This window comes from Sceloporus occidentalis, unplaced genomic scaffold (assembly GCF_023333645.1).
Source record: "Sceloporus occidentalis isolate IW3139 unplaced genomic scaffold, rSceOcc1.0.p SCAF_4, whole genome shotgun sequence".
Taxonomy (NCBI): Eukaryota; Metazoa; Chordata; class Lepidosauria; order Squamata; family Phrynosomatidae; genus Sceloporus; species Sceloporus occidentalis.
Window position 1 is genome coordinate 200,687,416 of NW_028316984.1, and position 15,636 is coordinate 200,703,051.

General features: G+C 42.7%; 1 protein-coding gene across 1 annotated transcript in view; it reads left to right on the top strand.

The window, feature by feature from the left end:
• LOC149315297 (glycogen phosphorylase, liver form) overlaps positions 1 to 15,636 on the top strand; it is a 66,393-nt gene that overhangs the window by 2,965 nt on the left and 47,792 nt on the right. The window contains exons 2-3 of the mRNA XM_089522909.1: positions 4,637 to 4,890; positions 15,196 to 15,297. Of these exons, the coding sequence (XP_089379035.1) occupies positions 4,648 to 4,890; positions 15,196 to 15,297 (345 nt within the window). The 5' untranslated portion in view covers positions 4,637 to 4,647. The remainder of the gene's footprint in view (positions 1 to 4,636; positions 4,891 to 15,195; positions 15,298 to 15,636) is intronic.

Below are 15,636 nucleotides of genomic sequence, written 5' to 3' on the forward strand. Positions count from 1 at the left end.
AAGCTGAAATTATTGTGATGATGATGATGATGATGATGATAATAATAATAATAATAATAATAATAATAATGTTTATTATTGTTGCTGTGGTTGTGTGGCTTCAAGTTGTTTCCGGAGGCGAACCTGTCCTGGGGCTTTCTTGGCAACATTTGTTCAGAAGCAGTTTGACATGGCCTTCCCCTGAGGCTGAGAGAGAGTGACTTGCCCAAGGACACCCAGCGGGTGTCATAGCCAAGCTGGGAATCAAGCTCTGGTCTCTGGATTTGTAGTCCAACCCTCAAACCACGATGCCACCCTGGCTCATGGCTGCATCTACATTGCAGAAACAATGCAGTTTGACACCACTTTAACTGCCATTAAATTCCGGGATTTGCAGTTTTGTGAGACATTTAGCCTTCTCTCTCAAAGGGCTCTAGTGCCACAGCAAACTACTCATCCCAGACTTCTATAGCATGGCACCATGGCAATTCAAGCAGCGTCAAACTGCAGTGCAGATGCAGTCAATGTCTCTGAATCGGATCTAGAGCTTGTAGGTCTCTCCTTCATAAGGTCACCTTAAGCCAAAGTTGACATGATGGCAGTTAACAAAAAAAAAAATTCCTTTAAGTCACTTTCAGTTCTGTTGATAGTTTTAACTGTATTGCAGCTTTTGCAGATTTGTTAGCAATGTAATTTTAAATATATATATTTTTATTGATTTTCATCTGAAACATATTCTAACACATTTCTCTTTTACATATTTGTTCACATCATGATATTTTCAACTTTTTAAATGTCTTCAAATTATAGAGTGATACATCCTTCTAATATATATCTATATCTATATATAGTTCAGATTCTTCTTCCATAATTTACATTGTCATAACATTGCAACATTTCCAATTGTATAAATCTTATCCATTGATCTTAAAGAGTACACTATTAATTATTTTGTATCTATATGTCTAAATATTTTGGCATGCTTTTTAAACATGGTTATCATTATATCATTTGGTGTGATTTTTAAATATGGTTATCATTCTATCAAAGCTTTCCCAAATCATTAATATCGGTTATTTCCTACCAATACTAACTATTGACAGTGTTCTTTTCTCTTCATCAACCTGGGACCATCTTTCTTTACAGTAGTTCATTATTATATCCCAATTGTCATCCTTTCATGCTTTATCCTTTAATAAAATTGTAAGTTTATCCATTTCAAGCATATCTAAGGTTTTGTTTAGGCAGTCATCTATTGTCGGGATTTGGGAACTTCTCCACTTTTTCGTGAAAGAGATTCTGGCAGCTGTAACTATGTGGAGTATATGTTCTAGATGTTTCTTGAATATTAGCTGCCCAGAGTCCCAAGGCTGGGAAAAGGGCAGGATATAAACAGCACAGTGGTTTGAGTGTTGAACGATGACTCTGGAGACCAGGGTTCGATTCCCGCTGGGTGACCATGGGGCAAGTCACACACTCTCATCCTCAGAGGAAAGGCAAGGGCAAACCTCCTCTGAACCAACCTGGCCAAGAAAACCCCATGATAGGTCTGCCAAAATGACTTGAGGACACATAATACACAACACGCATAAATGAATGCAATAATCATACCTGCAGAACAAAACCCTTCCAGAACCTGGCCTGACAAATAGACCTTTGGCTCTCCAAACTTTGCACATTCTTGGGACTTTTGGAGGCCAGCCTAAAAAAGGTGCTCAAACAGAGGTTTCGCTTCTGTCGCCTGAGAAGGGTGGCATACATTTGCGTCTGTGCCTTTGACTTCAGCAGAGACAGAAATAACCAGTCTGTGGCTTGCCTGTTCTCTTAGAAAGTGGCAGTGCCTGGTTTGGCTCCCTTGGGTGCACCATTAAACTCTTCCACTGGCACCCAAGTTCTCCCTTTGATCAATCAGCTCAGCCCCAAAGAAGAGAGCAGGAATGGAGGCCAGGGCTAGCTGGCTGTTGGAGGTCAGTGCCCGCCTGGCAGCTTTGTTGTTGTCTGTACCAATTTGCTTGAAAGGCAGATCAGGGAATAGGGACTCTGCTGAATGGGGTTACGCTCCCTGTGAAATGGATCCTCCTGGCTCTTGAGTCTGGATGCCCAGGTTTCTGCAGGAGTGCATTTGCAGAGTTCAAACTAGTGCGCCAGCTGTGCCCATTCACCGAGATGTCAGATGCCTCAATTACATTCCATTTGGACTTCCCTAATTCACCCTACGTGGGGCTGCCCTTGGAAACTGTTTAGAAACTTCATTGGATTGAAAACGTTGCAGCTATAATGCATTTGCAGAGTTAAAACTAGTGTATCAGTAGTACCCATTCATCAAGATGTTAGATCTGGCTATGGTGGGATGCCTTGATTATATTCTGTTTGGACTACCATAACACACTGTATGTGGGGCTGCCCTTGGAGACTGTTCAGAAATTTCATTGGGTTCAAAACGCTGCAGTTAAAATGGGAACCAGGGCTAATTATGGGGAGCATAGAACTCCCTTGTTGAAACAGCTTCACCAAGCGCTCATCATGGTTGACCTTGTAGCATAGTTTCCAGGCACAGTTCAAAGCAAGGATTGCAACCTAGGGAGTCCTATACATCATAGATCCAGACTTTCTGGAAGACCATACCTCCCCATATGAATCTGCCAGAAACATAGAATAGAATCATAGAACCCTAGAGTTGGAAGAGAACTCAGAGGCCATCCAGACTAACCCCATTCTGCCATGCAGGAACTCTCAATCAAAGCATCCACGACAGATGGCCATCCAGACTCTTTTGAAAGACCTCCAATGAAGCAGACTACACTACACTCCAAGGAAGTGTGTTCCACAGTCAAACAGCCCTTACTGTCAAGACGTTCCTTCTGATGTTGAGCTGGAATCTCTTTTCCTGGAGCTTGCATCCATTTCTCTGGGTTCTAGTCTCTGGAGCAGCAAAAAACAAGCTTGCTCCCTCCTCAGTGACATCCCTTCAAATATTTAAACAGGGCTATCATGTCACCTCTTAATCTTCTTTTCTCCAGGCTAAACATCCCCAACTCCCTGAGTCGTTCCTCATAGGGCTTGGTTTCCAGACCCTTCACCATTTTAGTCACCCTCCTTTGGACACGCTCCAGTTTCTCAATGTCCTTTTTGAATTGTGGTGCCCAGAACTGGGCACAATATTCCAGGTGGGGCCTGACCAGAGTAGAATACAGTGGCACTATTACTTCTCTTGATCTAGACACTTTTATTGATGCAGCCTAAAATTGCATTGGCCTTTTTAGCTGCCGCATTGCGCTGTTGACTCATGTTCAACTTGTGGTCTACTTGGACTCCTAGATCCCTTTCACATGTAGTCTCTTTCAGCCAGGTGTTGCCTGTCGTATATCTGTGCATTTCATTTTTCCGCCCTAAGTGCAGTACCTTACATTTCTCCCTGTTTAATTTCATTTTGTTAGCTGTGGCCCAGCTTTCTAGTCTATTCAGGTCATTTTGAATTTTGATCCTGTCCTCTGGAGTATTAGCTATTCCTCCTAATTTGGTGTCATCTGCAAATTTGATAAGTATGCTCCCAATTCTGTCATTGATAAAGATGTTGAATAGCAGAGTCCTAAGATCTTCAGGGAAAGGCTTTTTCTCATTCCCACCAGCATCACAGTTTCTTTGGGTGAGAACACAAGAGAAGGCCTTCTTGGTGGCTGCTCCCAACTCTAGGAACTCCCTTCCTTCTGCCAGCAGACAAAGATTTTTTTGTTCAAGCAGGCTTTAATGGTTAACCAGGAAAGGCTTTTATTTATTTGTGCATGTTACTTATTTTTAAATAAGGTATTTGATGTGTAATTCAGACTTTAATGCTGTGTAAATTCAGATTTTAAGGGTTTTTTTTTTTTTGGGGGGGGGGGGGTTGTTCAGGCTATGTGGCTGTGTTCGTGAAGGTTTTCCAGAACAGGTCCACATAGCCTGAAAAACCCACAAAAAAACCTATGGACTCCAGCCGTGAAAGCCCTCAACTTCACATCAGATTTTATGGTTTGTACATAATTTTAACACATTTTACATTTTAATGCATAACTGATTTAATTGGTTTTTAAATTTCGTATTTATACATTATAATGCTTTTCACTGTTTTCAAATTGAATTGTTTTAAGTTTGCTGCTTGCCGCCTTGAGTCTCTATAATTGGAGAAAGGTGGGATATAACTAAATAACATCATGATGATGATGATGATGATGATGATGATGATGATGATGATGGGAATTTTAATTGTTTTTTTAAAAAATGATTGTAAATAAGTCTAATCTACTGTTTTTGGAAGCTGCCTTAGATCCCATCTTGGGGGAAAGGAAACATATAAGTGGTGGTGATGATGATGATGATGATGATGATGAAAGTAATAATATTGTTGATGATAATAGAAAGGCAGTGTGGTGTAGTGGTTTACAACTGGAAATCAGGGTTTGATTCCCAGCTTGGCCATGAAACCCACTGGGTGACCTTGGACAAGTCACATTCTCTCAGCCTCAGGGGATGGCAATGGCAAACCTCTGAATCAATCCAGCCAAGAAAACTCCATGATAATTTGCCTTAGGGTTGCCATAACTTGGAAACCACTGGAAGGCACACAACAACAACAACAGCAATAATAATAATAGGGTCTCCCCGGTGTTTTTCTCTCCAGCCTCTGCAGCCATGTCTCGCCCTCTAACCGACCAGGAGAAGCGTAAGCAGATCAGCATCCGTGGCATCGTGGGTGTAGAGAACGTGGCAGAGCTGAAGAAGGGCTTCAACCGGCACCTCCACTTCACCCTGGTCAAGGACCGCAATGTGGCCACCACGCGTGATTACTATTTCGCCTTGGCACACACCGTGCGCGATCACCTGGTGGGCCGGTGGATTCGCACCCAGCAGTACTACTATGAGAAGGACCCCAAGGTGAGAATGCACGGAAAAGGGAAGCCAGGATGGAGACAAGGGGGTTGTCTGGAGATGATGATGATGATGATGATGATGATGATGATGATGATGATGATGTTCTTTGCCTGCCAGCCTCCTGCAGAAGAGAGTTCCAAAGGCCAGGAGCAGCCACCAAGGCGGCTTTCTCTCATGCCCTCACCAATTGAGCCAGTGATTATTATTATTATTAGTTCTTTGTGGGGTTTTTAGGCTCTGTGGCCATGTTCGAGAAGAGTTTATTCCTGACGTTTCGCCAGCATCTGTGGCTGGCATCTGCACAATAATACAAATACAAATGAATATATACAAATAATATTTATTTGTATCCTGCTTTCCCCCCAAAACTGGGACTAGGCACATGCCTTAAAAGAATAAAAGACCATTTTTAAAAAAAGGGTTTAAAACAGTAGCACCACCACTCCTATTTGTAATCTTTGTGAACGTGTGACATTTTGGGGTGTGTGGATGCCAGACTGTTTCCCGCAACTGGGCAAGTTTTGGAGTTGCACAGATTCTCTCATTCGGCACAATGAATTATTCTGTGGGACTCTTCCATACTCTGCAAACATATTCTGTGTTCTGTGTTAGTTCTGTGTGTCCTGTTCTGTTTAAGATTTGGAGTTTAGTTCATGGGGTGAAAAGGGCGATGGGGAGTGGAGTGGGGTGGAGGTGCATACAATGGCTGGTGGTTGCAGAATCCAAGGTAGATGTTTGTTTTGCTCCTTGCTGGGTTCGAGTAACACAAAAGGGGTACACCCAGTTGTGAACTGTGGGTAGGCAAATAAAAGCACTTATTTTCACAGTGTAGAATTACTAGGTTGGAGCATTTGCAGAGCTAAAAAATCCTTTTTTAAAAATATCAACTCCCAGAAGTCCATGTTGGATGGGGGTTTCTGAAGGGGGGGGGGTTGTCCCAAAAGGAAACTTAGTGTTGGGCATTTGTTGTCACTCATTTTTTGTATGGCCACCAGCTTAGGTGGCTTTAAAATGGGATGGATTGTGGTGGGAAAGTATTTCAGTGGCTACAGAGCCAGTGTGGCGTGATGGCTTGAGTGTTGGACTATGATTCTGCAGACCAGAGTTCGATTCCCTGCTCAGTCATAAAATCCACTGGGTGATCTTAGATGAGTCACATTCTCTCAGCCTCAGGGGAAGGCAATGACAAACCTTCTCTGAACAAATTTTGCCAAGAAAACCCCATTATAGGTTCATCTTAGGTTCATCATAAATTGTAAATGACTTGAAGGCACACAACAATAACTTCAAGTTGACTCCAATTTGTGGTGATCCTATTGGAGGACTTTCTAGACAAGATTTATTCAGAGGAGGCTGAGAGAGTGTGACTTGCTCAAGCTCACCCAGTGGCAATGGCAAACCCCCTCTGAACCAATTTTGCCAAGAAAAACCTGTGATAGGGTTGCCATAAAATGGAAACGACTTCAAGGCAGACAACAACAACAAGCAAGCAAGCTAACCTCAGTGTTTGAAGGCAGATATTTTTGGGCTCTTTGGGGGGGAGGTAAAAAAATCACCCAAATAACCAGTCTGAAAAATCAGACTAGATGTTCTTTGGAGGCCTTTTGACAGCTTCAGAGGCTGTACAAGTGGGATTCATGGGCACCACATGGCCTTATGAGCTGTATTTTCCCCACCCCTGATTTAAGTACTCAAAGGACCTAGAAATGTTGGGGTTAAGCAGTACATGCATATAAAAACATACATGCATACAAATATATACATATAAAAACACACATGCAGATGAAACATACAGATAAATATATGTATGCATATCAATACATGCATATGAAAACATGTATGCATATTAAAACATGTATATTAAACATGTATATTAAAAATTTGCATGTATATAATGCATATGAAAACATACATGCATATAAAACATGCATGCATATGAATACATGCATATAAAAAGGGCTGTTGGGCCCAGATCCTATTTGCTACTCCCAACGCAACTACTAAAACCTTTGAATCCTTGAGTTTGTCTTGATGGTTCTACTTGAGTTGGGAACTAAGAATAAAACTAAGACCCCTGATTTCGTCTTGGCAATGGGGAACGGGTTGATGGGGGTCCAAGGAGAAGAATCAGGTTGGGATGATGGTGACAGTTCTGCAGGCTGCAAGGTCCTAGGAGCCCTTCCATGTTGTCATTGGGCATTACTCCCTTCCGGTGAGGAGCATAGTGTTCCTGGAGGGACTGGGGTGGAGATTGTGGCTCCCTGCCAGGATAAGGCCCAAGATCAGGGTGTTCTGCTTGGAAATGCCCCAGGGGTGTCACTGGTTCAGCATGTCCCTTTTCCAGGGTTTCTACTAAATACAGGGAGAACGCTGGTGAGAATTTTGTACCATCCATTTGTAGGGAGTTTATTGTATGCTCTGGTTTTTAAAAGTCTACCATCCTTTCCCTTGTTGATTGACTAACTGATCCTTGATTTTATGCTTGTACGAAATACAGTCAAGGTAGCTTATAGGTAAGAGCTGGTCTGATGCAGTGGTTTAAGTGTTGGTTTGGGATTCTGAAAGGCCAGGGTTCAAATCCTTCCTTAGTCATGGAAACCCACTGGGTGACCTTGGGCTAGCCACAGTCTCTCAAGTGGAAAGCAAGGCAAGCATTTGAATGAGTCTTGCCAAGAAAATTGCTTAAGTCATTCCCAGTTGACTCAAAGGAACTTATCAACATCAGGTTTATGGTTAGAACTCAAAATGTTGCAGTTTTGATGTGGTTCTGTACAGCATTCCAGCTGCCTCTCCCTTTGGTTTTGCTTCCTTACCTGAAAGTTGGGCAGCATTCTGCCCCCATTGAATCTTAGCCCCGATTCCCATTACCCTTTAAACCACATTGCAAATCAGTTTGAACCAGTTCAAATGACCCTGGTTCCCAATTGAATCGATTCGTTGAAGCAATTCAGAGAGGGGGGCCACGCGCTAGACCCATTTAACCTGCATCTTTTTGACGTTGGTGTTTTCTGTGCCTTTTTGTATAAATCAATTCTGCACAAGTGTGAACCAGATGCAGATCGGAGTCAATTTAAATTTGCCTTTCAGCCAGCTGGAACAGGTCCATTTTGAACCAATTCATTTGTGAATGTGGACTACAAGTGGGTTATTTTACAGGGGGAAAATGCATTTGGGGCAAATGTAGTGGGAACTATGCTCTGCTGTTGAGTTTGGATTGCCAATCGCCTTTTTTGTAAGTGGGAATGAGGCCTTAGAGTTACAGAATGCTAGAGTTGGAAGAGACCCCAAAGACCGTCCAATCCAACTCCCTTCTGCCCTGCAGGAGACACAATCTGGATGACAGATGGCCATCCAGCCTCTGTTTAAAAACCTCCAAAGAAGCAGACTGCACCACACTCTGTAGCAATGCATTCCACCATTGAACACCTCTTACCATCCGGAAATGCTTCCTAATGTTTAGCAGGAATTGCATTTCCTGTCATTTGAATCCAGTGCCCAGTCTTCACTGGTCTTTGTCTGGGGTGTATGTGTGTGCTCCCCTTCTCCATTTGGATTTTTTTGCTCAGCTGCGGTTAAAATATTTGCATGACTCCATTGACTCTGAGGTCATCCCTAGGGGCATCTAAATTTTTTTTCTCAGTGTGAACTAAATGGGGCATAACCCACCTAACCCCAAGATCCTTCTCTACTGGTAGTGGGACACAGGCAGGAATGTGTGACTGCCTCTGTGTGTGTTCATCATGCACACAGTTTTTCACCCCCTTTCCACCCATGTGGGCCAGGCAATTGCATCACGGTGTATCGGAAGCAGCATCATGCAATTTCCAGTTAGCACTTTCAGCCAGGTTGGAGCCAAAACCAGGCTTGGGGAGTTGAAAGTGGGTGGGAAAGTTAAACCACCACATTTGCATGTTGTTTTCTAGCATTTGGGCCCAGAAAATTAAAGGAGTAAATGGAGATTTCCGAGGTGGGGTACTTTCCCTGCCCCAACATAGACCTTGCAAAGGAAGAAGCTGGGTGGAAAGCCAGTTGCATTTCTCTCTGCCGACCCCACCCTCCATCTCACCAGCTTTAATAGGCATCACCTGCCATAGGTTAGGATTCAAGTCATCATCCTCCCTTCCCTTCTGAAAGAAGAAAATTTTCCATCATCGCCCCCAGACTGTGGAATGGCCTGCCGGATGAGATCCGTCTACTTACATCCTTAGACAGCTTTAAAAAGGCTGTTAAGACGGATCTCTTCCGGCAGGCCTTCCCAGAATAGAGAACCCGGCCTTAGAAGAATGTCTGGGAAAGATACTGCTGCTCCCACTGATTGTTTGCGGGTGTGATGCTGCTGACTTTTTGGTCAGTTTTTAACTTGTATGTTTGTTTGTGTATTTTTTGTTTTGTGCCTTTTTAATACTGTATTGGATTTAATACTTTTTAAGGAGGGGAGGGTAGCAGGGATTTTATATGTTCTGTATTTTTAACTTTGTTAGCTGCCCCAATTGTTCTCAGAGGGGTGGGTTACAAATAAATATTATTATTATTATTATTATTATTATTATTATTATTATTAAAATGTCAAAGCCTGGTATACATTCCTTGGGAAGTTGCATCACAGCTTGGGTGCCAAAACTGATAAGGGCCTGTCAAGTCTCATACACATCCATCACAGGTCAGACTGTAGGGGAATTGGGGGAGTGCCTTGCTTGTGAAATGCAAGGGTTTTTTGGCAGGACTGTGGACAAACGTAGTGCTTCAGGAAGAGGCCAGAAGCTGCAGCAGACCAAAGGCCTCTCCTGTATTTCATCTAATGGTCTGATCTCTTGGCCCCAAGCAGAACTCTCGCAGCTACATTCTGGATCCACCAGCATTCCCAAAACTGACTACTACTGCTACTACTACTACTACTACTTTTCCTTTCTTTCTTTCTTTCTTTCTTTCTTTCTTTCTTTCATATGCCACCTTTCTTCCAGCTATACTAGGATGCTGGATCCCACATCCACCCACCCAGTTATAGGTTGTTGTCAGTGGGGCAAGAAGGCAGTCCTTTGATTGATCTGGCTAGTGATGGCACAGAATGCTGCATGAGAAAGGCCTTCAGTCTCTCCAGCTTCTGTACTAAAGCTGGCACCTAGATCAAACTCTTCTGTTCTAAAGATGGTAGCTACGTCAAGGAATGCTGTAGTGCAGGGGTTTCCAACCATTTTGACTCACAGAGCCGCTATTTCTGTAGTGGAGCCCCTAAGAGGCTTACCATGTGTCTTATATGTTAATAGTGTTTAGAAGTATATATAAGAATATATTCTTATTCTTTAATTTTGTTTGATTTTTATTTCTTTCATTTTCCTGGAGCGGCCACAGAGCCCTATGGGATCCTCAGAGCACAGGCTGGGAACCCCTGCCCTAGTGCTTTAGTCAAAGAACGGGTAACCTCAGAAACATGATGGGCCCTGCAGTCCTCATTCCAGGGCAACTGTGACCTATCCCACTGTGTGGATTGACCATGGCTGGGCAGTAGAACCATGCTTTGCCTCCATACGGTCACGGGTTCAATCCTTGGCACCGCCAGTTTAAAAAAAGATTCTTGTATAATAGGGTTGGGGAAAAATAACCTCAGCCCTTGCTTGTTGGAGGAGACAATCCTGGAAAGCAAAAGGCAGCCGGGTCTAAATCAGCATAAAAGAGCTGATAGTCTTCCTTGAATTGGATTGACTTAATGAACTGTCTCCTAGTCAGTTTTTGACTGTTAACAGCCTTTAATGGAGCTTTAGCCGGGTAGATTAAGGAGTAATCCCTTTTGTGACATCAGTCAGAAGCTCTATTGGAGGTGAGGCAGACGGGCACCCCGTGGAGAGCTTCACCCCTAATCCTTCCTCTGTCAAAAAGTTCATTTCTTCTGGAAGTCTTCCATGTCAGAGCATTGTTCTTCTTCTCCCACCTCTGCCCTTTGTATATTAAGGGAACTGGGATATTTGGGAGCTTTTGGTCCCATCAGATGGAAGCAAGAGGAGGCTTTGAATTGGGTTCCAGTACTCAGGACAGGAGGCCACTGTTAAAACATAATATGGAGAAACAGAATGGTTCCCAATTGGCAAAGGAGTCAGGCAGTGGTGCATTTTATCACCATGCTTGTTCAACTTGTGTGCAGAAAACATCATACAAAGAACAGGCTTAGGAGTTTATCACATGAAGGAGATTGGAAGTTTATCCCATGAATATCCCTGAAAAATCTCATAATTACACAAAACGATTTCACACAACTTTGCACAAAACCCGTCATTCAAGTGGTCACACCAAAGCATCAATGTGCATCTTTTTTACTTTTGGGATTTCAGCGACAATGCATTTCTGATATCATTTTATTTGTGCAATTGTGTATGATAATGATTTGCGCAATTACTCACCATTTCTGCTTTATTTGCGGGATGCTTTAAATGTGCTTTAATCTCTCTTTAATGCTGAAACTAGCCCCAGTGTGATAAACTCCTTAGAGTTGGAAAAAAGAAGAGTAAAGATAGGAAGAAGAAATATCAACAATTTAATATATGAGGATGACATACTACTACTGTAAAACAGCATGGTCTTGGAACAAGTACTAAGGAAGGTCAAGGAAGAACGTGCAAAGGCAGGCTTGCTACTGAACATACGGAAAACAAAAATGACCACAGAGGACCAACTTAGACAATCAGGAAATTGAAATGGTTAAAGATTTCTCATACCTTGGATCAAACATTGATCAGAACAGAGAAGAATACTAGGAATGTGAAGGGGAGCTATAATGGAACTACACAAGATCTTAAAGAGCAAAGATATACAATTGAGCACTCAAGTATTCCCCATTACCATGTACAGATGTGAGAGATGGATGGTGAAGAAAGCAGATAGGAAGATCTATTCATTTGAGATAAAGTGCTGGAGAAGAGTGCTGAGGGTACCATGGACAGCTAAAAAGACAAATGGGTCCTAGAACAAATCAGGCCTGAACTCTCCCTGGAAGCCAGGATGGTTAAATCAAGTCTGTCGTACTTTGGCCATATCACAAGAAGGCAGGACTCACTGAAAAAGACAGTGATGTTGGGAAAGGTCGAGGGTAGCCTAGAAAGAGGAAGACCTCATGCCAGATGGCTAGACTCATTTAAGGAGGTCACGATCATGAATCTACAAGACTTAAGCAGAATGGTGGAAGGCCGGGGGGGGGGGGGGGAGGTCATGGAGATGTCTCATACTGAGGATTGCCATGGCTTAAGGTCGAGTCAAGAGCAACAACAAGGTCCCAGCTAGACTGCTGCCACACTGCATAATTAATACAGTTTGACACCACTTTAACTGTCATGGCTCCATCCTATGGAATCCTAGGATCTCTAGTTTGTTATGACACCAGAGCTCTCTGACATGGAAGTCCCAATATTTCGCAAAACTACAAATCCCAGGATTCCATAGCATTGAGCCATGGCAGTTAAAGCGGCATCAAACTGCATTGTTTCTGCAGTGCAGATGAAGTCACTGAGCATTCTGAAACGTTTGTTCCAATGGCCCCATTGATAACCCAGTCTTGGCTCCAGGGAGAGGTAGATCAATTTTTTTCCTGGGAGCGAATATGGAATGATGATTCTTAGGATGGCTCAGGCAGTGAATGCAAGGCAGCACACCTTTAATGTCTGGAGGGGGCCGTGGGGATGAGCTCCAAAGCAAAGCGCAGAATCAGTCTGCTCTAGATCATCTAGATGTCTGAAGAAAAATAAATCATCTTTATGTACATCTGCATCTCTTTCTTGGAGCTTGGGAAAAGCTCTTCTGTAGGAACTGCTACTGTACTGTACACTGTTGGATCACCAAACCCATATCTTCCCACATGAACTTGCCTGGCTCTTTTAATCTTTGGGGAAAGTTTACTGCAACTCAAATTGATTGATTTTTAAAGTTTTTATTAAAACTATTTCTCTCCTTCCCTGTATCTGAAGATCTCAGGCTGCATCTGCATTGCAGAAATAATGCGATTTAACACCACTTTAACTGCCATGGCTCAATGCTGTGGAATTAGATTTAGCCTTCTCAGTCAGATTGCTCTGGTGCCATAACAAACAACAAATCCCAGGCTTCCATAGCATTGTGTCATGATGGCTGAAGCAATGTCAAATCACCTTAGTTCTGCAGTGCAGGCGCAGCCTTCAGATGGAGCAGGGAGTACAGACAATAAAAGCAGGTTTAAAACAATGCAACATAGCTGAAAATCCATAAAACAAAATACGGCGGGTCCTTGATATCTGGGATTTGGTTCCAGGGTGCGTGCACGCACACACACACACACACTGTGGATACCAAAATCTGTGGATGCTCAAGTCCCATTATATGCATCCACAGATTTTGGTATCCATGGTGTGAAATGGCAAAATCAAGGTTTGCTTTTTTGGAATGTGTATAATTTTTGAATATTTTCAAGCCACATATACAGAGGACCGAGTGTGGAACAGAATTCTCTGCTCATTCCGGTGGATCTCAAAAGCATCAAACTCTTAGGACTGGATTTATCCAGACTATTGAGAGAGAGTAAAAGATCTCACAGTGATTCTGGGAGAGTTAAGAGTCTCTTTGCTGAAGGATCTGACCACATCCCTCATTCAGTGCCATCTGCCTGTGTCCAAAATGCACAGCGCTATGGTCTGTGGCTGTTGGTTTAATTCCAAGAGTTGGCTTGGTTGCCACCTGTTGAGCAAGAAAGCTGTTTGCTCACAGAGGTACAAATTGTGAGGGAGCTTGAAACAGATCTGGGAAAACAGTTCTTGGAAGGATGAGCAGATGGCTGGCAGAAAATGAATTCTGTTGGGGTTTGCTAATGTAATCCAGGCTAGCCATTTAAAATGACCTAGGTCAGAGGGGAGCTGACCTCAGGGGCCTTTTTATAGTTACAGCATATAACCAAACCCAGTTTGTTGCAGCGGTTCACGTGTTGGACCAGGGTTTCAGAGATCTATTTGTATTTGATTCTGTTTATACCTTGCCTTTGCCTGTCAGGAATTAAATTGACCAGCCAAAAAAATGTAAAATGATACAGAGGATGCAAAAAATGAATTTCAAATGTAATTAAGCTGCCTATAATATTAAACAATCTTAAGGCAATCATTAATAAGATAAATCAGATAAAAAGTAGTACTGCACACTATTAAAAGGGCTTTCTTAAAGTCCATTGCCTATTGATGGAAAAACAGACTAGAAAAGGCCCAAGTTGTCTAACTTAAGACTCTTCTAGATGGAGCATATATATCAGGAGGTTTTGGTATTTGTTGCTTTAGTTCTCAGGTTTTTTTAAAAAAAATCCAGATTATGTTTTTGTTGTTCTGGACAGCAGTTCTGACAATTCATGGCACCAGCTGCATTGCAACATTATGTTCCCACTTTCAAGTGAGTTTCTTTTTCATAGCAGAAGAATGAAGCCTACCCACTCACTATCCTGATTTGGCAGGGATAGCCCCAATTAATCCTCTGTTTTCCCACTTTTTTAGCTTCTCAAATGTCCCAGTTTCTCTCTCTTCCTTCCACATTCGCCCTTTGTCTTCAGCTTACTTCCATTACTGCAAACTGAGTTGAGAGTGCAAGGTATTTTGCGTTCAGTTAGCTCAGTGGGGGAGTAGAAGAGGAATCTTTCCCTTCTCAGTAGACTCAGGCAAAAGCAAACTGCTGCAGTCTCTCCTAGGAAAGTCATTAATAACTGTGGACCATCTTGACCACATCCTGTTGTTGTTTGGCCATATGTATTCTGGTTTTCATCTGTTAAATGTTGGAGTATGTAACAAAGTATCTTTGGGTCATTTTACTTAAAATAGTTTTTAGAAGTATTATGCATCTAGGTGGATCTAGGTTCTAATCTCCACTTGATAAATTCACTGGGGGACTGTGGCCAGGTCTCTTTCACATAGTCTTATCTACTTTATTGGGTTGTAAAAAAGATAAAACTAGGCTATCTGATGTGGGGGCCCAGCATTTATTCCCCTAATGAGCTAGGGACTGATTCAGATATTGATCTAGGGACTGATACTGATACTGATCAGGGACTGATATTTGTGCCCATGGGCTACAACTGTTTTCCCCCTGGCAATTCACTGCAGACTGCAGCTGATGGCTCATGAGTTAGCATCAGTCCATGGACAGCCATTGGAATAACCTTGCTTTAGCCTTTCTGTTAGGACCTGGGAGGATGTATTCTGTGGGTTCACTCTCCAGCTGCAAACAGGATTTTTACAAAAGTATGTAAAACAGGCAGGGAATATTTAGTATTCTTAATCCTGGCAAGGTTCTCCCTTGTGGTTCTGGCTGTCTTTCCAGAGGATCTACTACCTTTCCTTGGAGTTCTACATGGGCCGGACTTTGCAGAACACTATGATCAACCTGGGGCTGCAGAACGCCTGTGACGAGGCCATTTATCAGGTAAGAGAACACTCAAGAAGGTTTTGGCAAACCTTATGGAAAGTTCCTCTTTTAGATCATTGACTCTCCAAATTCCCCATCAGCCTAGTCATCCTGGCTGGGGGATTTTGGGATCTCCAATCCACAAAGCTCACTTTTATAAGATCTGGGCTTCCTATACATGCAGCCTGACAAACTGAGTGGACAAAATTAACATTTTGCAGTGACTTCTTTCCCTGGTCGCTGTCAGTATAGAAAATACACAGAGCCTTAAAAGCATAGAGTTGGAAGGGATCCCAAAGGCCTGCTAGTCCAACCCTGCCAGCACAGACATCCACCATTAAAGCATCTCTTACCAGA